The 25,453-nt window shown below is 40.7% G+C and overlaps 1 protein-coding gene across 1 annotated transcript in view; it reads right to left on the bottom strand.

Annotated features, from left to right (window-relative positions):
- Positions 1–469: 469 nt before the first annotated feature.
- The window catches only part of LOC140469263 (rap guanine nucleotide exchange factor 1-like), a 236,966-nt gene continuing 211,982 nt past the window's right edge, over positions 470–25,453 (bottom strand). Inside the window, exons 22-27 of the mRNA XM_072565605.1 lie at positions 25,229–25,323; positions 18,059–18,137; positions 17,516–17,617; positions 10,352–10,449; positions 8,406–8,534; positions 470–7,727 (exon numbers count right to left, since the gene is read on the bottom strand). Of these exons, the coding sequence (XP_072421706.1) occupies positions 7,577–7,727; positions 8,406–8,534; positions 10,352–10,449; positions 17,516–17,617; positions 18,059–18,137; positions 25,229–25,323 (654 nt within the window). The 3' untranslated portion in view covers positions 470–7,576. The remainder of the gene's footprint in view (positions 7,728–8,405; positions 8,535–10,351; positions 10,450–17,515; positions 17,618–18,058; positions 18,138–25,228; positions 25,324–25,453) is intronic.

Raw genomic sequence — 25,453 nt, 5'->3', positions numbered from 1 at the left:
TTTAAAATCACACCACCAGGTTGTGGAGCTAGTGCTTCCAATTAAACCTGTTGGACTGTATCGTGATTTTTAAACTCTGTAACCCTAGTCCAACACCAGCATCTCCAAATTAGGATTGAACATGACATTGATTCACCTATTTTGCACATTTAGGTAATTTGCTGAATGGCTTGACACTTTTTTAAAAACCTTTTCCATTGCCTTTATTGAAATCTTCAGTGTTGAAACATATCAGGAGATATTCTGAGTCAAAAATGTTATGGTAAGGGTTTACCTTAAGGAACAATGCTGGAGGACCAGCACAATTCTAATATTTATGTATCTATCTCTCTTCCCAAACTACAATGACAATCTGCTGTTTCAGAGGAATTGTCATCTACCATATTCATCCTTTAACCCAAGTGAAAATTAGCTGCATTGCCAGCAATCTGCTTATGCACTCTGAAAAGAAGAGGCACCATGTTCCCACTGACTTTGATTGTCACTTTTAATCTGCAGTCTGCTGCATGCACTGTAAACATGAATGTTAATCTTTATTTGTATAAAAAGTTACACATTTGAAATGGTTGCAGGAACATGACATTTTAGAATATACAATTAAGTACTCAAGCAAAGATGAGGCCGACATAGGCAGTGTTAGGCTGTGGCTCAGAGAACTTCTGAAATAATTAGGGCACTTTCACAACTTAAGCATTCAGGGTAAAATCAGAAATTAGTATGATACCATTTCAAATAATAATTTCAGTTTAAACTTTCTCATTGTGATTATTTGAATTTGCATAGTCTAACTGGGACCCACACTTAGACTAAGCAGCCTCCTGTCTGTGGTCAGAGACAACCAATTTAAAAATAACATTTACTTAATTACCAACTAACATGGACAAATCAATGCCGTTCACATTAGCTTCCCAACTGGACATGATCCTTTTAAGTATAATTATTAAAGTGACCTATTCCTGTGTCAAATTGTAGCTGGTGTAAGTTTACACCATAAAAACAACGTAAGGTGCTTCAATAAGGTCTCAGTGGGTGGCCTTGTGTGGAAATGTCCTGAACTCCCTTTCATTAAAAACTGAAGAAAAAAAAAACAAAAAATGATTTGGAGGTTATTTTTTTAATATTATGTACATATATAAAATGAAGTATATACACAATGATGTATTTACTGAAGTTACTATTTTGGCAACACAAAATGCACAAAAGTACTATTCAAACTGGTTCCAACATTTAACAAAAGTTAATGGATATTTTTCTACATTGTTGAGAATCCAGTGAGTCACCACAATAGTTAACTTCAGATTTAACACAATTTACGTTCTAAGTGCATTGTGCTTACTATTTAGCAAGATAGTTTGAATCAATTCAATCTCTTTTGTATAATGCACTTCAGCTATGAAATTTCACCTTTTGATAGAAATGATCAATAGGTAAGCCACTAGGCCAACACAACTCAGTCTAGCAATAAACTGATTATTTGACAAAGTGGTTCCAATTTCTGGATTTTAAAGGAGCTCATTAAGCTTCTATATCAAAGAGACATTACATTCAACTGAAGTTTATAATGCTGTATCTTAAGTAATTTAACACCATTACGCTCTCAAAAAGAACTCTTAAATGCTTTAACATACATGACTAAGAGCTTTTTTAAAAGGTTCTTACAGTAAATTTAAAGTTATGTTTAAGGGCAGATTCACTAAGAGTATGGTTAATTCTACACTGCTATGAATAAAAGACCTGCTCATAAGCACAATTCACTCAAAGATAGGCCAAAGTGGATCATAGTGTCCTGTTATTGGCTGCTGCACAAAGTTGGAAGCCCAATACAGGTAAAAACAAAAATATATTCTTTTAGCCGCTATGCTAATTTAAAAAATTCAAAAACTTGTCTATGCGATGCAAGAACTCAAACAGTCCAAAATGCCTGCAGTTTCTTTAACGCAGCAAACTATAATATAATTTGAATAATTTTCCATAGGAAATACCTTTATCTGACTGGACAGAAGAAATTTTTTAAAATGCATATGGAGTTTGTTGCTTAGGTATTCTGAGAAAAGCTGAATTTAAACACCTACCTCGGCTATCATTTGAACTCGGCTCAACAGGATGACATCACTTCTTTAAAGGCTACAAAATGAAGCATTGTGTAGTATCTCTTTGGAAAGGAGACATTGGGAGAGCTAGACTTCAAATATTAATCTGTTCTGCTCATAAATCAATGAAAATAGCTCCAAAACAGTACCAAAAATCCTCGGTTTACAACTCAAAAGTCATGAATCTGCATTTAATTATGTTCCTGACCAAGTCAGATTTGAGTCAAAGCACTATTTCATAAAATGAACACGAGGGCAGCAGGGTATCCAAATAGAGTGGGAGATGTAGACTGTCCCTTTAAGTTGGAAGTTTGGACTTCCAAAACAAACATTACTGGTGCAAATATACACCTTTGCATTATTTTTATGGGCACATGATCAAAATTATTTCATCTTTCGAGCAGTAAATACCATGAAATGATTTTGCTGATCAGTGATAATTTTATGTATGTGCAAACTCTAGCTTAAAATAGTGCACTGATACAGCTGGGAATTTGAAACAGCAGGATTCCATGATTTAATCATGTATAAGCATAGTTAACATGAATATTGACTATAAGGAGAAGTACCTGCTTGTCCTATACGGGTGTGTACAGGGAGCCAGGATTAACGTTAGACTAATCTTAGTAATGGCCTTAACGTTTGCTCTGAGTGCATCACTGGATGAACAAATATCTTGGCAGAGTGTAATGTCTTAAAATAATAAAATTCCAATGACCAAGGTAGAAAACTTGCATCATCACACTAGTGCATCAAAAGGTGATGGATCATCACCCTAAATTAAATCAATCAGTTTTGTCCTCCAACACCAGGAGACAGAGGGAGGTGGTGAAGGGTTGTTTTTCAGATTGGAGGCCTGTGATCAACAATGTTTCACAGGGATTGGTACTGGGTCCACTTTTGTTTGTCATTTATAGAAATGACTTGGATAAAAATATAGGAGGCATTGTGAGCAAGTTTGTGGATGACACCAAAATTAGTGGCATAGTGGACAGTGAAGATGGCTGTCTAAGATTACAAAGAGATCTTAGCAAAAGGGCTGAGTGGTAGATGGTTCAATTTGGATAAATGTGAGGTATTGTATTTTGGTAAACTAAACCAAGGCAGGACTTGTCCAGTTAATGGTAGGGCCCTGGGTAGTGTTGTAGAACAGAGTGACCTCGGAGCTCAGGAACATAATTCCTTGAAATTTATGTCACAGGTAGACAGGGTAGTTAAGGCAGCAGTGTTTAGCACACTTGCCTTCATTGCCCAGACCTTTAAGTATGGAGTTGGGGCATTGTATGGGGGTTGTATAGGATGTTGATGAGGTCTCTTCTGGAGTACTATGTGCAGTACTGCTCAGGAAGGATATTATTAAATTGGAGAGGGTTCAGAAAATATTTTACCAGGATGTTGCTGGAAATGGAGGGTTTGAGTTATAAAATAGGCTGTGACTTTTTTTTCAGTAGCTAAGCAGGAGAGGTTGAAGGGTGACCTTACAGAGGTTCATAAAGTCATGAGGAGTATAGGTAAGGTGAATGGCAGGTGTCTTTTCAGGGAGCGGGGGAGGGGAGGAGGGGGAGGGGGGGAGGGGGGGAGGGGGGAAAGAGTTCAAAACCAGGGGGCATATTTTTAAAGTGAAAAGAGAAAAGGACTGAAGGGCAACTTTATTCTTACAGAGTCTTTGGTGTGTGGAATGAATTGTAAGTGGTGGATATAGGTATTGTAACAATGTTTAAAAGACGTGTACAAGAATAGTAAGAGTTTGGAGGGGAATGGGTCAAACACAGGCATGTGGTATTACGATTGGTGTGGACTAGCTGGATCGATGGGTCTGTTTTTATGCTGTATGAGTCTATGACTATGTTAGTTGTGTTCATGACCAGGTGTCGAATATCAGGAATGAATTACAGTTGTTAGCAGATGAAGTGTTTAGGTTATGAAATGTAAACTGATATGAGCAAGACCAATATTATGAAAGTTACTAGTAATGCAGGTAAAAGTGAGTAGCTTAATAAAAAGATTGTTAAAATTCTTTTACTGGGTGAAAGCATCACTGGCACAATCAGCAATTGTGGCCCATTGCTAACTGCCCTCAAGTTAGATGAAGAAATATAACTTAAATATGGAGGGTGCATAAAGAGATCAGCTTGCCACATCGAACATCTAAGATTCAAGGGAAAAACTGGCACCTAACAGAAGATACTGTTGAAACAACTAAGAAAAGATCTGCAGGAAAAGAAAACAATATGAATAAGAGGCAGCAATTTAAGGATACATCTACACCACCTCGAAACTGGAGATTTAAATGAAGAAAAGCATAATATTTTGGAGAAGGAAGAATAGCATCTTAACTTTTCTGAGAAAGACCAGTAAGGATTTTGAGACACCAAATAGGTGATGGTGAAATGTGTGGTGCAAATTGATTGACATTACCTGCTGCAGTGCTCTACCTTCATGTTATAAACTGTACTTCAGATTGCAATATGTGCCAAGCATTCAAAGATTGATTTTGTTTGGCGTTTCTTTCCATGGCTGCAGATAAACCATCTCAGTAGAACTTCTTTCTCTGATGAACACAATCTATGATTACAATTTCTGTTGGTCTAGGATTAAAACTTATTAAATTCAGGACACCTAGCAGATCTAAAAGTAAGTTGAATTCTAGAAATTGTTTCAAAACGTTGTTATCCACTTATAACACTGACAAGGAAACAAAGACATAAATTATTTAACTTAAGATTTAAAATGTCCAGTGAATTAAGTCAGCAAACCAGACTGGATTTCTGCAACTGCAGCCAATTGTTTGAATTAAGATTAGAAATGTCCATATACTAGTTTCCTCACTGATATGCTAAGCATAAAGAAACATGCAGTCTAACTAGAAATCATACTCAAAATTTAATTCTGATGCCCAATTATGTCAGTTACAATACAGTTTTCCAATGCTGTAGGATACAAACCACTCAATCTGATAACTGTGAAATAAGTTTCCTCAAAATGGAATCATGCTTTATCTAATAATTTAGTATAATTAGTAATTAACATCCAAGTTTAAAACTGTCCAAATGTCTTATTTTGATCACCTATAACAAACTTTAAAACACCATAAAGTTATTGCTGCTAGCTCAGCAGATGGAGGCCAAAATGAGACTGTTTTGGACAACCTGGGGCACATGTGCAGTTCAAGTGTTAAGATGTTCTTTAAATTTAACAAACCTCTTAACTGATAATCCAATCTGGCCACACGAGGTGGACACGTTTTTAATGTATGCAGTAACTGCCTTACCCACTATCAGCTTGCCATCATTCTGTAAAGAAATCAAATCTATTACAAACCAATGTCAAGCTTGCTTACTCAGTTCATTTTCGGCTGTTATAGTTTAGCAAGTAGAGTGAAAGGAAACCTTTTGGGCATGTATTAGAAGTAAGGGATATTATTTTTCATTTAAATCAAAGGGACAGAAATTCTATTATATTACTCTGTGGATGTGTCTTGACATAAAAACCTCTTTACACTTTTGCAATTGTGAAGAAGTTAATGGACATAATGTGTGTGTACAAATCAGACCATTACCCCATGTCTACTACCAGGTATCACAAGTCCTGCACGCATCTGAAGTTAAAATTGGCAGCACAACAAAAAGGAGATCAGAACTTAAGAATATGAAGTTAAGAGACTGGATTTAACCACTTTACCAGGTCAGTGTTCATAGAGTCATAGAGATGTACAGCATGGAAACACACCCTTCAGTCCAACCTGTCCGTGCCGACTAGATATCCCAACCCAATCTAGTGCCACCTGCCAGCACCCAGCCCATATCCCTTCAAACCCTTCCTATTCATATTACAAGAGTTCTTCCTATGCTAAATTCAATCATTTCAATATTCATAACTTGACTACATTATGCTACATTTGAAATTTCTCAAACAATGCACCAGGATGAGAAGTTGAAACTAAAGCTGAATATTGTAGGACTATTTAAACCGATTCTTGTATACATCATTTGCTTAATTCATTCATCAAATATGCCCTTGGTTTGTTCTATCCTGGAAATTGAGCCATCTGCTGGAGAATAGGGACAGTGATGAAAAGTGCTGAAACTTAATTAAGAGTCTGCAGTAAAACACCTCCTTCTGAGAAAACCATGAATGTTAACATTTGACATTAATACATTTCAGGGCATCCACACACATCTTGAACAACTATAAAGTGTTTTCTCACTATTTTAAACCTACGCTGGTGAAAGAATTAAAACAAACTCTGCTGACTTCTTAAAATAATTGAATAATTTAGAGTTACATGGAAAATAATCATTATGAACATCAGCACATTATCTGAAAGAATGTGTTATCTCTTAAGTTAGGGTCACTTTACATTCCCCCAAGTACAGGCGGGGATTTCAGGTCAAACAAATAATCGTTGCTAACTTATCAAAAACAGTATCAGATTCCCTTTCTAGGTGCACAGACTTAGAGAAGATTAATAACCTGAATGCGTCCTAAAAACCTAAAGCGGCAAGGGCACCACTCTACCCAGCAGCATCTATCAGTCACAAGTTAATATGAAGACCTGGCATACACAGGTGAATTCACTGACTACTTGAGTTGAACTGTCAAACCTCAGCAGGCAACCCATTGCTTTGAAAAGTTAATTTGTCAGCTATGTACAGAAACCTCCAGTTTCAACTTCAGAATATTCTCCCATTACTGAAAAATGATTGACTGCAGCTTAATTATCAATAGTAAACAAAAAAAGACAGTCCTTTCAAAAACAAATTCTGCTTAACATTTTAAAATTCCACAGCGCAGAGTCCATGCACAAAATATACAACCACATATGTTAACACCTTACAAAAGTCTGTTAAGTGAAGATGTTGAACAATGGTTAAGAGCAATCCCAGTCCTTTCAGTACCAGCCTGGCTAAAACACTTCTTCCAGTCTCTATGTACAATTGGTTTATTTTTTTTCCATCAAATCATCCATTACTGGCATCCAGTATTATTCATGCAAAAAACCCAACACAGCACATCAACTTAGCATTCTGGTATTTACAGTGAGCCAGTCTTTCTCCTACAGTACAAAATAATATTTTAAGGTTTCCTGTGCAATTGTTAGTACCACTAGCTGTTACTCTATAAACAGAAGTCCACAACCAGTAAGTGAACCATCGTACCTTCATACCTAACAATGTTGAACAGTCTCCAAAGCAGAGTATAGCTGCAGACCACATTTGGCCAATTAAAAAAAGTGAGCTGTATGGATGGGTCCACCATAGGACACTTAAAACCAGCTTGGCACGGGTGGTAGGAAAGGAAATTGAATGCAGGCAATGGCATAAAATCTGGGACATTTCCCAAGAGTATTGCCACCTGTTCTAAATCTGGTTTAAAAACAAATCTCTGAAGGTGAAGCATGAACTGACTTCTGCAGCTCAGGTAAATAAAGTAATTTAGTGGGGTTCATTAGCTGCCATCTAAGGTTTAGGTTTCACTGTTGAAATCTAAGTTTTCTCTTCACGGTCTGTTTTCCGTCGCTGAATGTTGCGTGGTTTGATCTTTAATGACAGTTCCCACAGTGCTTCCTCTGCGAGGTGGTCACTGAAGTCATTGAAGAATATAACAATATCATCAATGCGCTTTAGTTCATAATGACTGAAAAAAAAACAACAAAAGTTATCTTTAATATCAGAACCTTAATTGTGTTACACATTGAGGGACAGGGCAAAGGGAAATTGAAAGACTATGACATTAAAAAAGCACACCTTTCTGAAGGTACCTACAACCTAGAATTAACACTAGAGCTTATTCATGAAATGCAGCAAGTGAAAAATCGACATTGGGTTATAGTCCACAAGTTTATCTGAGAACACAAGCTTTCAGAGCCCCTGCTCCTTCTGCACTAGCTGCCTGAGGAAGCTTGCCATCTCAAATAAACCTGTTGGACTATAACTGGTGTCTTGTGATTTTTGACTTTGTCCACCCCTGTCCAACACTGGCACCTGCAAATCATGAAATGCAGTACAGAGATTTTTCTCTTAGCCAGGCAGCCTGGGAGATCACAAAATATAATAATTTTTCCCACAGATAGAATGCAAGTTATATTAGCCTGTGATGCATCTCCCAGCAATCAATTAAAATTTCAACTTGACAGAGGATCTGGCAGAGAATTTTGTTGCCCTCAGGGATTAAAAACATTCAACTAGCATAAAAGCTGAAAAGGCACAACAGTGTCGTCAGTGGATCTAAAGCAGCAATGGTGTGTGGCAGTTAGCATGGACTCTATTACTAGTTTTCTTCATATTCACCTATCTCCTCAGAGCAAATACTTACACTTGCTGGAAGCATCGCATACTATCCAAGATATTAAACTGTTGCCACCGTTTAGAAAAGTTGATTTTTCCATCAATTAGATCTGGGTTGCCAAGGTGTACAAAGGTCAAGTCCTGTAGAATGAGGCCCCTTTAGAAACAAAAAGGATTAAAGATCAAAACTTTTTCGCAAGCAATATACTCAAATATGGATTTGGGCTAAAAAAGAAACAGAACATGAATCAGTCCCCAATAGACTTGACAACATGTTTGCATTTTGCAGTGCATAAGAAATGAAGTATCAAGGTAAATAAAAGAACAAAAACTCAAGATGTGAGCTGTTAAGGGGTGGCACAGCAAATCAGTGGTTAGCATTGCTGCATCACAGCGCCAGGGACGCGGGCTCGACTCCTACTTCGGGAGAGCGTCCGTGTGGAGTTTGCACATTCTCCCCGTGTCTGCGTGGGTTTTCTCTGGATGCTCTGGTTTCCTCCCACAAACCAAAGATGCACTGGTTAGGTGAATTAGCCATACCAAATTGCCCTGTGTGTTAGGTGCCTTAGTCAGAGGTAACTATAGGTTAGGGAAACAGGTCTGGGTGGGTTACTCTTCGGACACTGGTGTGAACTTGTTGGGCCAAAGGGCCTGTTGCCATAGTGAAGGAAATAATCAAGATATTTGCCTCCAAGGGTGAGTGGAATAAACCAACTGAAACTAACCATGTGATTAATAGTTAGCACTGACCATTCAGAAAGCTACTGAGTTGGATACATATTTATAGCGCAAAAACTACACACAGTACTCGAGGTGCATGGTCTCCCAAGGCCTTGTACAATTGCAGCAAGACATCCCTGCTCCTGTAATCAAATCTATTATGAAGACCAACAAACCATTTGCCTTATTCACCATCTGCTGCACCTGCATGCTTACTTTCAGCAACTGGTGGACAGACAAATTCCCTCGGTCCCAATGCACCTTCCCCTGTCACCAATCAGATAGTAAACTGCCTTCATGTTTTTACTCTCAAAGTGGATAACCTCACATTTATTCACATTATACTTCATCAGACATGCACTTGCCCAACTCATTCAACTTGCCCAATCACACAGTAGCATCTCTGCCTTCTCCTCACAGTTCACCCTCCCATCTAGCTGTGTCATCTGCAAACTGAGATGTTATATTTAGTTCCCTCATCTAAATTGAGAGGTTTCCACTCTAAAAAGGACTTATTTGTTCCTTATCTTTGTTTCGTGTCTGCCATTCATGTCAGTGGTATGTAACAGTGAACCACCGTGTACAGTAAAGGTATACTTGAAGGATGGCAATTAGAATGAGAGAAGCAAACATTACTTCCTTCAGGTATACGTGTCCCTGAGAACATAATCAATGGAATTACAGACTGGTCAGCATAATGTTGAATAATCAGGCAAATGTTCAGTAGTAATCAGACTGCAGCATCAAATGAAGTACAGCAGACACAGGACCAGGAGAGTGCCTGTTGATCAAATCTTCTGGATAATCAAGAGGTTTACATAACTGCAGGAAACCCTGACCAAGTGAAGCATAGAGACATTAACATCCCTTAAAAAAATCTATATAAAAACATCAACACACCACCTCAAATCGATGTAAAAACATACAATAAATAACAGAAACAATGCAGGGGATACTCACATCACTGTTATTCTTTATTTATAGCATAAATACTCAGACATCACAGTATTTGAGGTATATAATTTTTGCCAGTTTATCAAGAGTGCTGTTTAAAACTACGTTTGCTATAATAAAGTAATTATTTTGGCTTATGCTCCTTTTCTCTTCTGTGCTTTTTCCCTAAACAGCATTCACCAAGACTTTGAGTTGCTACAGGTCAAACTCTGAACCAGAGAATCCTGACTTGTTGCAGATGACAGTGTATTAGATTTTATTTTATTCATCCTCCAATGTACAACCAATTCTAATACTCACAGATAAGGTATACAGGGTGGCTCCACTTCTGCCAAAGCAGCTCGATATGCTCGAAATGAAGACGAGCTATCAATGAGTGTACAGTACTCAGCCAGACCCTGAAAATAAAATGGTGAAAGTCAGTTTATCAAATAATGCTGCAGACATACATAGATACCAGATGAAGTGATGAAGATGTGCAACAGTCTTCAGCCATCCTCTGGCTTGTGGCATGTTAGGTAGAGAGATGTAACTTCATTGTCGGGTATGATGCAAAATTTGAAATTAGTGTCAATTTTGTCAAGGGCAACAACAGTAGAAAATAAAAATGTTGTAATACTTGGCAGAATATTAAATGTATGAATAACCCAGCAATAGAACCTGACTTCTACAGGAATGAAAATAATGCTGTCTAAAATTTATATGCGAGTTAGTCAGGTGTAATATTATCCTACAGAAAACCAAGGATTCAGGCTTCAAGGTTCATCAACAATAAAATGGAGAGCGGGAGAGGGAGAGCGGGAGAGGGAGTGCGAGAGCGGGGAGTGCGAGAGCGGGGAGTGCGAGAGCGGGGAGTGCGAGAGCGGGGAGTGCGAGAGCGGGGAGTGCGAGAGCGGGGAGTGCGAGAGCGGGGAGTGCGAGAGCGGGGAGTGCGAGAGCGGGGAGTGCGAGAGCGGGGAGTGCGAGAGCGGGGAGTGCGAGAGCGGGGAGTGCGAGAGCGGGGAGTGCGAGAGCGGGGAGTGCGAGAGCGGGGAGTGCGAGAGCGGGGAGTGCGAGAGCGGGGAGTGCGAGAGCGGGGAGTGCGAGAGCGGGGAGTGCGAGAGCGGGGAGTGCGAGAGCGGGGAGTGCGAGAGCGGGGAGTGCGAGAGCGGGGAGTGCGAGAGCGGGGAGTGCGAGAGCGGGGAGTGCGAGAGCGGGGAGTGCGAGAGCGGGGAGTGCGAGAGCGGGGAGTGCGAGAGCGGGGAGTGCGAGAGCGGGGAGTGCGAGAGCGGGGAGTGCGAGAGCGGGGAGTGCGAGAGCGGGGAGTGCGAGAGCGGGGAGTGCGAGAGCGGGGAGTGCGAGAGCGGGGAGTGCGAGAGCGGGGAGTGCGAGAGCGGGGAGTGCGAGAGCGGGGAGTGCGAGAGCGGGGAGTGCGAGAGCGGGGAGTGCGAGAGAGGGAGAAAGGTGGTCACCCCATTGGGAGCTTTCTATAGGCCTCCGAATAGTTCCAGAGATGTAGAGGAAATGATAGCAAAGATGATTCTCGATAGGAGTGAGAGAGACAGGGTAGTTATCATGGGGGACTTCAACTTTCCAAATATTGACTGGGAACACTATAGTACGAGTACTATAGATGGGTCAGTTTTTGTCCAATGTGTGCAGGAGGGCTTCCTGACAGTATGTAGACAGGCCTACAAGGGGCGAAGCCACTTTAGATTTGGTACTGAGTAATGAGCCCGACTAGGTGTTAGACTTGGAAGTAGGTGAGCACTTTGGTGACAGTGATGGCAATTCTGTTATGTTTACTTTAGTGACAGAAAGGGATAGGTGTACATCACTGGGCATGAGTTACAGCTGGGGGAAATGCAATTACGATGCGATTAGGCAAGATTTAGGAAGCATAGGATGGAGAAGGAAACTGCAGGGGATAGGCACATTAGAAATGTGGAGCTTATTCACGGAAAAGCTACTATGTGCCCAAGATAAGTATGTACCTGTCAGGCAGGGAGGAAGCTGTAGAGCGCGGGAGTCGTGGTTTACGAAGGAAGTGGAATCTCTGGTCAAGAGGAAGGCAGCGGCTTATGTTAGGATGAGATGTGAAGGCTTGAGGGTTACAAGGTAGCCAGGAAAGACTTAAAGAGAAAGCTCAGAAGAGCCAGCAGACGACATGAGAAGACGTTGTTGGCGGATAGGATCAGGGTAAACCCTAAGGTTTTCTATAGCTATTTAAGGAATAAAAGAATGACGAGTAAGATTAGGGCCAATCAAGGATAGTAGTGGGAAGTTGTGTGTGGAGTCAGAGGACATAGGGGAAGCACTAAATTAACACTTTTCAACAGTATTCACTCTAGAAAAACGACAATGTTGTCGAGGAGATTACAAGATACAGGCTACTAGACGAAGTGTGATTGAGGTTCACAAGGAAGAGGTATTAGAAATCCTACAGAGTGTGAAAATAGATAAGTCCCCTGGGCTGGATGAGATTAATCCCAGGATCCTCTGGGAAGCCAGGGAGGAGATTGCCAAGCCTTTGGCATTGATCTGTAAATCCTCATTGTTTACAGGAATAGTGCCAGAAGACTGGAGGATAGCAAATGTGGTTCCCCTGTTCAAGAAGGGGAGTAGAGACAACCCTGGTAATTATAGACCAGTGAGCCTTACTTCAGCTGTTGGTAGTGTTGGAAAAGGTTTAAGAGATAGGATTTATAATCATCTAGAAAAGAATAATTTGATTAGGGATAGTCAGCATAGTTTTGTGAAGGGTAGGTCGTGCCTCACAAACCTTATTGAGTTCTTTGAGAAGGTGACCAAAGAGGTAGATGAGAGTAAACCGGTTGATGTGGTGTATATGGATTTCAGCAAGGCATTCGATAAGGTTCCCCACAGTAGGCTATTGTACAAAATGCGGAGGAATGGGATTGTGGGAGATATAGCAGTTAGGATCAGTAATTGGCTTGCTGAAAGAAGACAGAGGGTGGTGGTTGATGGGAAATGTTCATCCTGGAGTCTAGTTACTAGTGGTGTACTGCAAGGGTCGGCATTGGGTCCACTGCTGTTCGTCATTTTTATAAACGACCTGGATGAGGGCGTAGAAGGGTGGGATGGTAAATTTGCAGACGACACTAAGGTCGGTGGAGTTGTGGATAGTGACGAAGGATGTAGTAGGTTACAGAGAGACATAGATAAGCTGCAGAGCTGGGCTGAGGGGTGGCAAATGGAGCTTAATGCGCTCAAGTGTGAGGTGATTCACTTTGGTCGGAGTAACCGGAATGCAATGTACTGGGCTAATGGTAAGATTCTTGGTAGTGTAGTTGAGCAGAGAGATCTGAGTCCAGGTACACAGATCCTTGAAAGTTGCCACCCAGGTTGACAGGGTTGTCAAGAAGGCATACGGTGTTTTAGCTTTTATTAATAGAGGGATCAAGTTCCGGAACCATGAGGTTATGCTACAGCTGTACAAAACTCTGGTGCGGCCGCACTTGTAATATTGTGTACAGTTCTGGTCACCGCATTATAAGGAGGACGTGGAAGCTTTGGAAAGGGTGCAGAGGAGATTTACTAGGATGTTGCCTGCTATGGAGGGAAGGTCTTACGAGGAAAGGCTGAGGGACTTGAGGCTGTTTTCGTTAGAGAGAAGAAAGTTGAGAGGTGACTTAAGAGAGACATATAAGATAATCAGAGGGTTAGGTAAGATGGATAGGGAGAGCCTTTTTCCAAGTATGATAACAGCGTGCACGAGGGGGCATAGCTTTAAATTGAGGGGTGATAGATATAGGACAGATGTCAGAGGTAGTTTCTTTACTCAGAGAGTAGTAAGGGTATGAAATGCTTTGCCTGCAACGTTAGTAAAATCGCCAACTTTAAGTACATTTAAGTCATCATTAGACAAGCATATGGACATACATGGAATAGCGTAGTTTGGATGGGCTTCAGATTGGTATGACAGGTCTGCGCAAATCGAGGGCTGAAGTGCCTGTACTGTGCTGTAATGTTCTATGTTCTAGAAATACCAAAATGTTAGAGCTCTGGTTTAAAGGAGTGGACAGAAGTTTAGCACCCTTCTGGCTGGTTGGATTCAGCAGGAGCTTAAAAAATGTGTTGGTGACACCCAATCAACAACCTTTGACATTCACTCATATTACACCAAATCAGAGCAGCAGTGCTTATCATCTAGGAGATGTGCTGCAGTAACTCACTAAGTCTTCTCTGACAGCACCTTCCAAACCAGTGACCTCTACCACCTGGAAGGAGGGCGAGAGATTCATGGCAACCTGTAAGCTTCCCTCCAAATTGCACGCCTTGGAACTATATAATTCTTCTTTCACTGCCCATAGGTCAAAGCCCTGTAACTCCCTTCTCAACAGTACTTCAAGTGTCGCTATAGCAAGGACTGCAGTAGTTCGAGAAGGCAACTCATCAAGGGGGAACATTCTGAAGGGCAAAGAAGAATAGGCAATAAATGCTGAGCTAGGTAGTGATGCCCACATCATGAATGAATATTAAAAACTTCTATTGTTTCTTCAGCAGGTGTATTATCCTAGAGCCAATTTGACAAGTGACCCACTTAGCTTTAACACTCATCCCATGGAGCATCTGCACCTAGGAGAACAGCTGTTTCCTTTTGAAAAGAATTGACAAACTAAGGGCTGCCTGAATTCTGTGATTAGTGTTGCCAGCATGTTTGGCAAGTAGGGACAAGGAACACTCAAGTTATGTGACAAGTAGTTAGCTTATCTTAGAATCAATGTTAACCTACTGATCATAGGTTGCTGTATCCTCAATGAAGTGTGTTTTCACCTTTGCTGTCCCTGCAATCCAATCAAGAAGTTGACAAGAAGTCTTATGTTTTAGACAATACCATCCAACAGCTGCCATGCCAAGTCTTAACTGTGTCAGCTACAGGGCAACCACCTGCTTTCAATATAGTGGAGGGACATTTCAATATAGTGGAAGGACACAAAGAACAACTGGCTTTATAACAACTGATCAAGTGCGTCAATGGGCTGAGGAGTGGCAGATGGAGCTTAACTTGGACACATGAAAAGTATTGCAATTTGGTAAAACAAACAAGGACAGGACTTATACAATTAATGGTAGGGACCTGGGTAGTGTTGAAGAACAAAGACACATCAGGGATGAGGTACATAATTCTTTGAAATTTGTGTCACAGGTAGATAGGGTGGTTAAGAAAGCATTTGACACACACCTTCATTGCTCAATCCTTTGAGTAAAGGATTTGGAATATGACATTGGGTTGTACAGGATGTTGGTGAGAACTCACCCAGAATACTGTTTGCAGTTGTGGTTGCCTCGTTATAAGGAGGGGATTATTATTAAACTGGAAAGGGTTCGAAAAACAATTACCAGAATGTTATCAGGAATGAAGGGTTTGAGTTATAAAAATAGGCTGGATAAGCTGGGAACTTTTTCACTTGAATGTCAGAGGTTGAGAGGTGACCTTATAGAGGTTTATAAAATGAGGGCCATAGATAAGGTGAAAGGCAAGGATCGTTTCCCTCGGAGACATATTTTTAAGGTGAGAGGAGTAAGATCTAAAAACAAAGACACGAGTGGCAACTTTTTTAAAAAACAGAGTGGTTCATGTGTGTATGAAGTGGAAGTGGTGGATGAAGGTACAATTACAACATTTAAAAGACATTTGAGTAAGTCTATGAATGAGAAAGATTTGGAGGACTATGGGCCAAATGCAGGCAGATGGAACTAGTTCAGTTTGGGAACATGTTAGTGTGGACTAGTTAGACTAAAGGGTTTGTTTCTGTGCTGTATGAGTATAACTCTAGGTACTATGATGTTCCAGATTCCAAGTTCAAATTGCATACAAGACTCACTTGTCAATAATTACAGATCCAGATCTTCTTGCAAGGCTCCTTGTAATGTGATGCAGCTGCTGTGAGGCTCTCTCCCCTCCACAGTACCAAGTTTCAGGTCAAACAACATCTTTCTTCAAACTTTTGTTAAATATATCTATTTTTCTGTAAATTTAGTCTTTAAACTTACTACCAAAGTTCTTTTCCTGTCATTTCTTTTTAAAAACAGGCTTCCTCAGCTGTTGTCCTTTCCTTCTCCAAGTTCAAGTCAATTGACAGTTTAAGCAGACTGGAGTTAACTATATTGTTTCTAATCTAAGTGGATTTCAGTGCACCTCTGAACCCAAAAATAAAAGCATAGTTAAAAACCAGGGGGCGGGGCAGGGAAAGAGTTGAAGAAACTTAGCAGGTCTAGTCGCATCTGTGGTACCAAAGAAGAGTCATGTTGTACTCTAAACACTAACTTTGTTTCTCTTTCCACAGAGATTGCCAGTTTTTTAAAAAAAGTTGAAGGCTTGCAAATTTAGATGATATGGCTGCAGACTTGTTAAATCACAAGGATCACATTTGAGGTTGCCAATAGCATAGAAAACAACGATTTTTAAATTCATTCATATATTAAAGACATTCAATCAATTTTGCAGCTGCAAATTTTTGTTCAGGAGCATGGATTTTTGGATGAAATTACAACTTTTCAGGCACTTTTTTAACTTTTAAAAAAAATCAAGTATTACTACCTCAATTCCCATCAGCTTTGCTTGCATTTCCTTCAGATTCAGAATGTTGCAACGCATGTAATACATTATTTGTATTTTTGATTTTCAGCATTCATAGCTTTTCCCTAACTTCAAAAGAGTTGCATAATTTGATGGCAGTGCAAAGCAACATGATTGAGATCGAGACATTGGTATACCAAAGGCAACTAAACTCCGTGCTGAACACATTACCATATAACTTGCATGATTTTAAGCTACATACAAATGTGGCAGTGAATACAGATGTAACCATGCAGCTATATTTATAGTGAATTAAGTTGGTGCACAAGGAGTAATCCTTTGAGAACACTGCACTTAACTGAAAATATTCTTGCTATTACTACAGAGCTCTGCCTGCTCCAAAGTTAGGTTTAACTTCTGCTGCATAATTTCTATGCTTAAGAGGAAGGATTTTGATTCTCTCTCGCTTTGTGATCAATGACTATACTGATCATTTTCAGCTGGTATGTATTAAGGGATGGACGCAAGTTAATTGCTATAATACCATAACGTGATCATGTGAGTCAATGTCGACTAAGGTATTTAAAACCATCCAGTTCACCTGACATTTGTCATCAGCTCCAATGGGCACAGTAATTAGTTAAATATCATTAATTTCCACCGAAGTATTCCTTTCTGAAAGAGTGTTTGGTTTCTTGATTGAAACACATGAAAGCAGCCACTCACAAATGCCTATTCAAATATGATACTTTGGCAGTCACATAAAATTAGAATTATGACATATTGCTAAATATAGTTACCATTGCTCTAAAGGCATTTTGTTCATGTTTATGGACAAACTTATCATTGCTACAATTGGAAGCTGGACATTTTATTACATCCTTATTTGCTAAATTGAATGAAAGCACAAAAACAGCCTGAAAACATCAGGAAGGCCTCACCTCTGAAGTCTGCTTCTGCCATTCCAACCTACGGATGGGTGCTGAGTCTAATGCAGACAATATAGCCAGGTATGAATTAAAATTATTCAGTTTGCGTAAGTGCTGAAAGAGAAAAGAATGTTCAAGTTGCAGCATATTCTGAAAGGATTTGAAAGTTACACAATCAAATAGATATTGGTGCAAAGATGTCTGTTTATCTCTTTGGATATTGTTCCCCTTTCAATGCAATAGATACTCAGCCTGATTTGTTTCAGGCATGTCATCTTGCATGAAACTTGCATTTGCAGAATTAGTTAGTCTTCAAAGCAAATAATTCAAAGACAACATGCATTACAAAGATGCACAAGGCCTTCCTACACAATTTTAATTCAAATACATTAAATTGTGTGAAATGTGTTTTGGACAAGTTATTGAACCACCACAGATCACCAAAGGTGCAAGATAGGTGTGCAGACATTTTTCCTTATAAAGAGCCCTGCAATTCTCAATATTAATTTCCTTGACATTTGGGTTATTAGAATGAGAATGTTTTAAACTCTGTACCTTCATAATTTTGATGAACTTTAGGAGTAGCCGTTCCCGATCTTGTGCTTTCTCCTGTTGAATAATTATTGACCGCACCCTGAAAGACACAATAGAATTTAAATGAAAATGCAAAATCCAAACACTGGACAGAACAACAATCAGCTTTCAGCTTATCATCTTTATGCATCCTTGAAGGGGCAGGTGAAACTGTGGCAGCAATCACCAGGGGTTATCATTGATCAGAACGGAACTGGACTAGCCGTATAAACACCACGGCTGCAATAGCAAGTCAGAGACTAGGAATCCTGCAGTAAGCGACTCACCTCATGACTCCCAAAACCTGTCTACCGCTTGCAATGCACAGGTCAGGAACATGATGGAATTTGTCTGGGTGAGTGCAGCTTCAACCAGACCATAAGAAGCCTCATACCATTGAGGACAAAGCAATCTGCACCACTGACATTCCATCCACAAATATTCCGTTCCTTCATCACCAATGCTCAGTGGTAGCAATGTGTACCATCTACAGGACACATTAGAGAAATTCACCAAGACTCCTTAAACAGCACCTTCCAAACGTGACTGCCACCATTTAGAAGGGCAAAGGAGCAGATTACATCACCACCTGCAAGTTGCCTTCCAAGCCATACACCATCCTGACTTCGAAAGAAAATACCAATTCTTCAGTGTAACTGCGGCAAAATTATGGAACTCCCCAAAATGGCATTGATAGTCAACCTACACCATGATGACAGTTCATCACTACCTTCTCAAGGGATGGAAAGGGCATGTGAAAACATTTGCAGGACCCACTCTCGTGGCATAACTCCTCAGGAAAATGCATCATGTGATGCATTGCTGAACTACAGAAAAGCTTCGTTTACAAGCAGTACAGGCAGATCACAATAGGCAAAGACATAGGGTGAAATCAAAACTTGGACAGAGGCAAACAGGTTACATCTCACAGGGTGTGCCCTTGGCAGGATCAACATTAGTAAGGTCAGCATTATTTGAAGTTAGAGTGCCCATTCACGAGAGTCTAATAACAGCAGGGAAGAAGCTGTTCTTGAACCTGATGGGTGTTCAAGCTTCTGCATCTTAGGAAGTGATTGTAGGAGAGCATTACTGGGGTGGGATGGGTCTTTGCTGATGTTGGCAGCCCTGTCATGGCAGTGAGCTGTGAAAATAGAGTCCATGGATAGAAGGCTGGCTTCTGTGATGGTCTGGCTGTGCACACCATCTTCTGTAGTTTCATATGGTCATGGACTGAGCAGTTGCCATACCAGGCCTTATACACCCAGACAGTATGTTTTCAGTAGTGCATCAGTAAAAGTTGGCAAGGGTCCTTATGGACATGCCAAATTTCCTGAGCCACCTGAGGAAGAGGTGGCGTTGTTGTGCCTTCTTGGCCATTGCACATCTACGTGGGAAGACAAGGAGGAGAGGTTGCCGGTTATCCTAGGAACGTGACCCTCCCAACCTCAGCTCCGTTGATGTTGATAGAGGTGTGTTCTCTTTGTTCTTTCTAGAGTCTATGATCAATTATTTAGCTTGGCTGATGTTGAGAGAAAGGCTATCATTGCATAGTGTCACTAAACCTTCTATTTCCTTTCTGTATTCTGCCCAGTCATTGCTTGACATCCATCCTACGAGTGTTGTCAGTAAACTTGTAGATGGTGCTCATTTGGAATTTGGTAATACTGTCATGAGTGTACAAGGACTATAGTGGGGGCTGAAGGCTTGGTGGGCGGGGTGTGTAGGGGAGGTCTTCAGTGATGAGGGTTATCAAGGAGGATGTGCGGTTGTCTATCTTCACTGATTGCTGTCTACGGGTCAGGAAGCTGAGGATCCAGGTGCAGAAGGTGGAGCTGAGACCTGGGTCCCGGAGTTTTGAGATCAGTGTGGAAGGGATAATATTGTTGAAGGCCAAGCTGTATTCTATGAGCAGGGCTATGACGTAGGTGTCCTTGTTGTCCAGATGTTTCAGGGATGAGTGCAGGGCTAGAGAAAAGGCATCTGCTGTAGACCTGTTATGTTGGTAGGCAAATTATAGAGGATCAAGGCAGGCTGGGAGACTAGAGTTGACGGGGGCCATGACCAGCCTCTCAAAGCACTTATTGTTAGAAGTCAGAGCCACTAGAAGGTAGTCATTAAAGTACATTGCCTTCACTTTCTTTGGTACTGGGAGGATGGTGGTCTTCTTGAAGCAGGTGGGGACTACAGCTTGTAGGAGGGAGAAGTTGAAGATGTCAGTGAATACATCCACCATCTGATCTACACAGGACCCCAGTGCACAGCCCAGGGACTCTGTCTGGTCTCAGCTTTCCTTGGGTTGAATCCCAGGAAGATGATCTGACATCTGCAGTGGTGACCGTGTGCACAGGTGCTGTCAGGGCAGGTGACACTGCACCTGAGGCATTTTGCTCAAACTGAGTATAGAAAGCAATAAGCGCATCAGGGAGGGATGTGTCTTTGTCCACTGTCTTGCTCTGCTTCATTTATCCCGTAATGTTCTTCAGGCCTTGCCCCACACTAGTGGCAGGAGTTTGTATGGTCGATTTGGGCCTCTAACTTGGTCTGGTATTGCCTCTTGACATCCCTGAAGACATTTGGAGGCCACATCTGGATTTTCTGCATCATCAGTTTTATTGTGCGAAAGCAGACAGAGAGGCAGATAAAAGGGGAATGAAATTCCAACATCTATCATCAGGTTCTGCCACATGATGTTGTGACATCCAACGTAGTACCGTTCACAATCCCATCAAATTCAACAATCTTAAACCAAGAAAACAAAAAGGACAATTCCAATTAGCTGGAAATTTGGCAGGCTGCAGAGGCATTTGAATTATTTGGAATGAAACTTCGAGTACAAGTGCAAGTGTTAGTCAGGTTGTGATGGAGATTCGGATCACTTCTGATCAGGCCATTGATTTGTTTGAAGCTTACTTCAAATATTCTCACACAATGTCTATTAGTGACTGTGTATGTAAGTAAAACAGTAGAGCTTAAATAGACATGCTTGGATGTGATTACACAGTCAGGAGCTCGAGTCCTCAATGAGACAGCATCCTGTCTCCTGTCCCACCAGAAGCCCGAATACCCTTGACCATTGTTATACAAGCATAAAGGGTGACTACTGCTCCATCCCCGATCTGCATTTTGGACAATCGGATCACAACGCTGTGCTCTTCCTCTCTACGTACAAGCAGAAATTGAAGCGCAAGGACCAAAGACAGTAACTGGTAGAGTGTTGGTCTGAGGACACTGAAGGGCTTCTAGACTCAGTGGACTGGTCCATATTCAAGAACTCAGTGGCCAACCTAAACATTAGTTAGCGTGATGAAGATCATGTATAGTGTGAATAGCCTAGGTCTTTTTCCAAGGGTAGGGGAGTGCAAAACTAGAGGGTAAAGGTTTAAGTTAAGAGGGGAAAGATATAAAAGGGGCTGAAGAGGCAATCTTTTTATGTAGAGGGTGGTGCATGTATGAAATGAGCCACCAGAGGAAGTGGTGGAGACTGGTCCAATTGCCTAAGGTGTCAATTCAAATGTTCCTCACTGAAACCTTTGGATGAACTGGGAGATCTACTCTCTGTTGAAGTCCAGGTCTGAGGCATTCAAGTGGGCAAGCCTGACCTATACAGGAGATCCAGGTACCATTTTCGCAAAGCCATCAGGGATGCCAAGAGGCAATACCAAACTAAGCTTGAAAGGCAGATCAATCTCATGGACACCAGTTGTTTATGACAAGACTTACACAACATACGGGCTATAAAGTGAATTTGAACAAAATTGTGGGCAACAGTACATCCCTACCCGGTGAGCTCAAGGTATTCTATGCTTGTTTGAACAGAAGGGCAGTGAAATAATATCACCTGCCCCATCAGCTTTGGATGTACCTGTACCCACAATCACTGCTGCAGATGTTAGATTGGCCTGAAGGATGAACCCACAGGAAGCGACCAGTCTGGATGGAGTACCCAGCTGTGTACTAAGATCCTGTGCAGATCAGCTGGTAGGAGTATTCACAGATATTGTCAATCTTTCCTTACTGTGATCTGAAGTCCCCACCTGCTTCAAGACCACCACCATCATTTCAATGCCAAAGAAAAATCATGCAGTGTGCCTCAATGACTACTGCCTGGATGCTGTGACATCTATAATCATAAGTGCTTCAAGAGGTTACTCTTGTCTCACCAATTGCAGTCTCCCAGACTGCCTTGATCCCCTGCAATTCGCCGACTGGCACAACATGTCCATGGCAGATGCTAATTCCCTGGCCCAACCATTATCCCATGAATATCTGAATAACAAAGAAACTATGGCAGGATTCTACTTATAGTTCCATCTTCAACAACAAAATTCCAAACAAACTCATCTCTAAGCTTGGAGACCTAGGTCTCAGCTGCTACCTTTGTAACTGGATTCTCAACTTTCTGACCAACAGCAGTAAGTAAAGGAGAGGCGACAACACCTCCACGATAATCCTCAACACCAATGCCGTGCAAGGCTGCATACATAGCCCCTTAACTATACTCCTTATACCCACGATTATAGGGACAAATTCCATACCAACTCCATTTACAATTGTGCTGATGACATCACTGTCATAGGTTGGATCTCAAACAGATGGAATTTTGAAAAGACATAGAATGCTTAACACCATGGTATAAAGATAACAATCTCTCCATCAATGTCAGCAAAATGAAGGAGCTGATCATTGACTTCTGTAAGTGGCGTGGAGGGCACGCCCCTGTCTGCATCAATGGAGCTGGTCGAGAGCATCAAGTTCCTTGGAGTGATGAACACCAACAATCTGCCCTCGTTTATCCACGTTGACATCATGGTCAAGAAAGCACAGCAATGTCTTTACGTCTCAGGAGGTCAAGGAAATTCAACATATCCACAAGACATTTATAGATTTTTATAGATGCACCATAGAAAGCATCCAGTCTGGATGCTTCACAATGTAGTATAGCAACTGCTCTTCCCAAGACAGAAATAAACTATTAAGAGTTGTAAACAGAGCCCAGTCCATCATGTAAACCAGCCTCCCGACCATTGACTTAATCTATATTTCCTGCTCTCACGGGAAAGCAACCAAATTAATCAAAGATCCCTCTACCCCAGTAATACTCTTCAGTCAGGCATAAGATATAAAAGCTTGAATACACATATGAACAGATTCAAGAACAGTTTTTTCTCTGCTGGACCTTTTTTAAATGTTGATCTCTCTCTGTGTGTCCTGCACTCTACTCTGTTATTCTGACACACTTGTACAGTATGATCTGCCAGTGAAGCATTTAAGACAGCACTTTTCATTGTACACGTGACAATAAAAAACAAATCTAATCAAATCCATCTGATCACTTATTTACATAACTTAAATTCAGAGGATCAACTTCAGTTGAAGATTTTTCTTAAAGTGTTACAAGTTGATATTTCTCCATTAGAAAAATTAAGACTATGTTATAACAGTGTTTATATATTTGATGAGTCAAAATTCCTGGTAGGTTTTCAGAAATATAGATTTCAGAGAGTGGGTGCAGAAAAGGGAACTTGTATTTAATTATGTAGTGTTTAGACACAATACAAAACATACATAAAGCTGTGGGCAATGTATTTGTCACAATATCTGATTTCTAACATATAGATAGTTACATAATAAACTGTGTGGGTATTTGTTATATATGCAAAAACAATGAAATATTTCAGTGCAAGTTTATTTAATTTGTTACAAAAATGGTGTGTGCGCCGTCTGCCAATAGTTTCATAACAATTCATAAACATTACACAAGATGCTGAACTATAACACATCTTGGTGCAGGGTACTAATAAAGATGTTGTTTGATGGTTGGCTAATACCCTCAAGCTACTCATGCTAGTCAATACTCAATGCTCAGGTGCATTGACACAGGCATTAACAGTCAATTTAGAATTGACATCTATGAAACTGCAGCCCATCAAGTACTTTTGCAATTTTATTCTGAAGAGGAAAAATAGTTTTGGTTAATAAGGTGACACCCCTAATGAACAGTGAGCAGTGCATGGGTTTATTGTCACAGTTCTCCATTGAGTATAAAATGATTCCAAACAATCCTGTTACTGGAAGACAATGAATTGCAGGCATTTGGGTGGCATGGTGGCTTAATGGTTAGCACTGCTGCTGCACAGCAACAAGGACTTGGGTTCGATTCTATCTTCAGGCAACTGTGTAGAGCTTGCACATTGTCTGTACCTCTGCATCGGTTTCCTCCAGGTGAATCAGCAGGTTAGGTGGATCAGCCATTTTAAATTGTCTGCAGTGCCCAGAGATGTGTAGGCTAGGTGGATTAGTCATGGGATACGCAGTGGTACAAGGATAGGGTAGAGGATTGAGTCTGTGTGGGGCTGTCTTCGGAGGGTCAATGTGGACTCAATGGGCCAAATGGTCTGCTTCCACACTAGGCATTCTCTGATTTCCTCCAAGAGGATAGAATAACAGCACAGATTAATTATTACAAGCCCCATTTTAAAATTATATGTATAAACAATATAGTTTATTCAGTTTATGTGATATCACTCTTTCATCTTCACCCCACACTCCCGTTACGCAGGACTCGAACATTATAGATTCTTCAAATTTTTAAGTACAGAGGAACCATTTTGCACCGGAATGCATGGAAAATTTGATAACAGTAGGAAAGGAATGCCAAGTTTCAAAGCAAGGTAAAGTTCATGATAACACAATGACTAGCATTTCTGATTTTGCAAGGTGACAAACTACTGAAAAAAATTTAATGGATTAGTTCAGACATTTAAATTCACTTAAAATCAATTAAAGTAAACATACTAAAATCCAACCACTTCTGACACCAAATAAATAATGCTTTCACAACTTAATTGAAGAGAAATATTCATATTACTTCAACAAAGTACAGTGTTGGAGTTTAATGCTAATGTGGATTAAGGATGGCCTTCAATGCTGGTTCAATTAAGTGCATGCATCTCAAGGGCATGGAAGTTTAAAACAAGCAGAGATGGTTCATGACACTGTTGAATAAGATAACCGTTTGCACTGCACTCAAGTTGCACAGTTTTAATACTACAGGTCTCAAGAAACACTCATGTTACAAACCACTGCAATAGTGTCACTCGGCTGCCTTCAAGAAAATCACAGATCCGCTAAGAAGTACTGTTTCAGACTCACCAATAAGACATATTGTTGAAGTGCTCTGTAAACTCTGTTAGGTTTGGACTCTTCTCTTCATTCTGTTCTTTGGCCCAGAGTAAAACCTCAGGAATCTGTTATTAACAGAAATTATATTAAAAAAATCAAAGTGAAGGCAGCCAAAAGATTTGCTACACCAGCAGCATACTTATTAGGTCAACACCATGAAGTACCTGTGGTCCCAAAAATATGGAACAAAAGGAA

This window comes from Chiloscyllium punctatum, chromosome 49 (assembly GCF_047496795.1).
Source record: "Chiloscyllium punctatum isolate Juve2018m chromosome 49, sChiPun1.3, whole genome shotgun sequence".
Classification (NCBI taxonomy): domain Eukaryota; kingdom Metazoa; phylum Chordata; class Chondrichthyes; order Orectolobiformes; family Hemiscylliidae; genus Chiloscyllium; species Chiloscyllium punctatum.
Note: the sequence above shows the minus strand (reverse complement) of the source record. Positions and strands in the feature narration are given on the sequence as shown.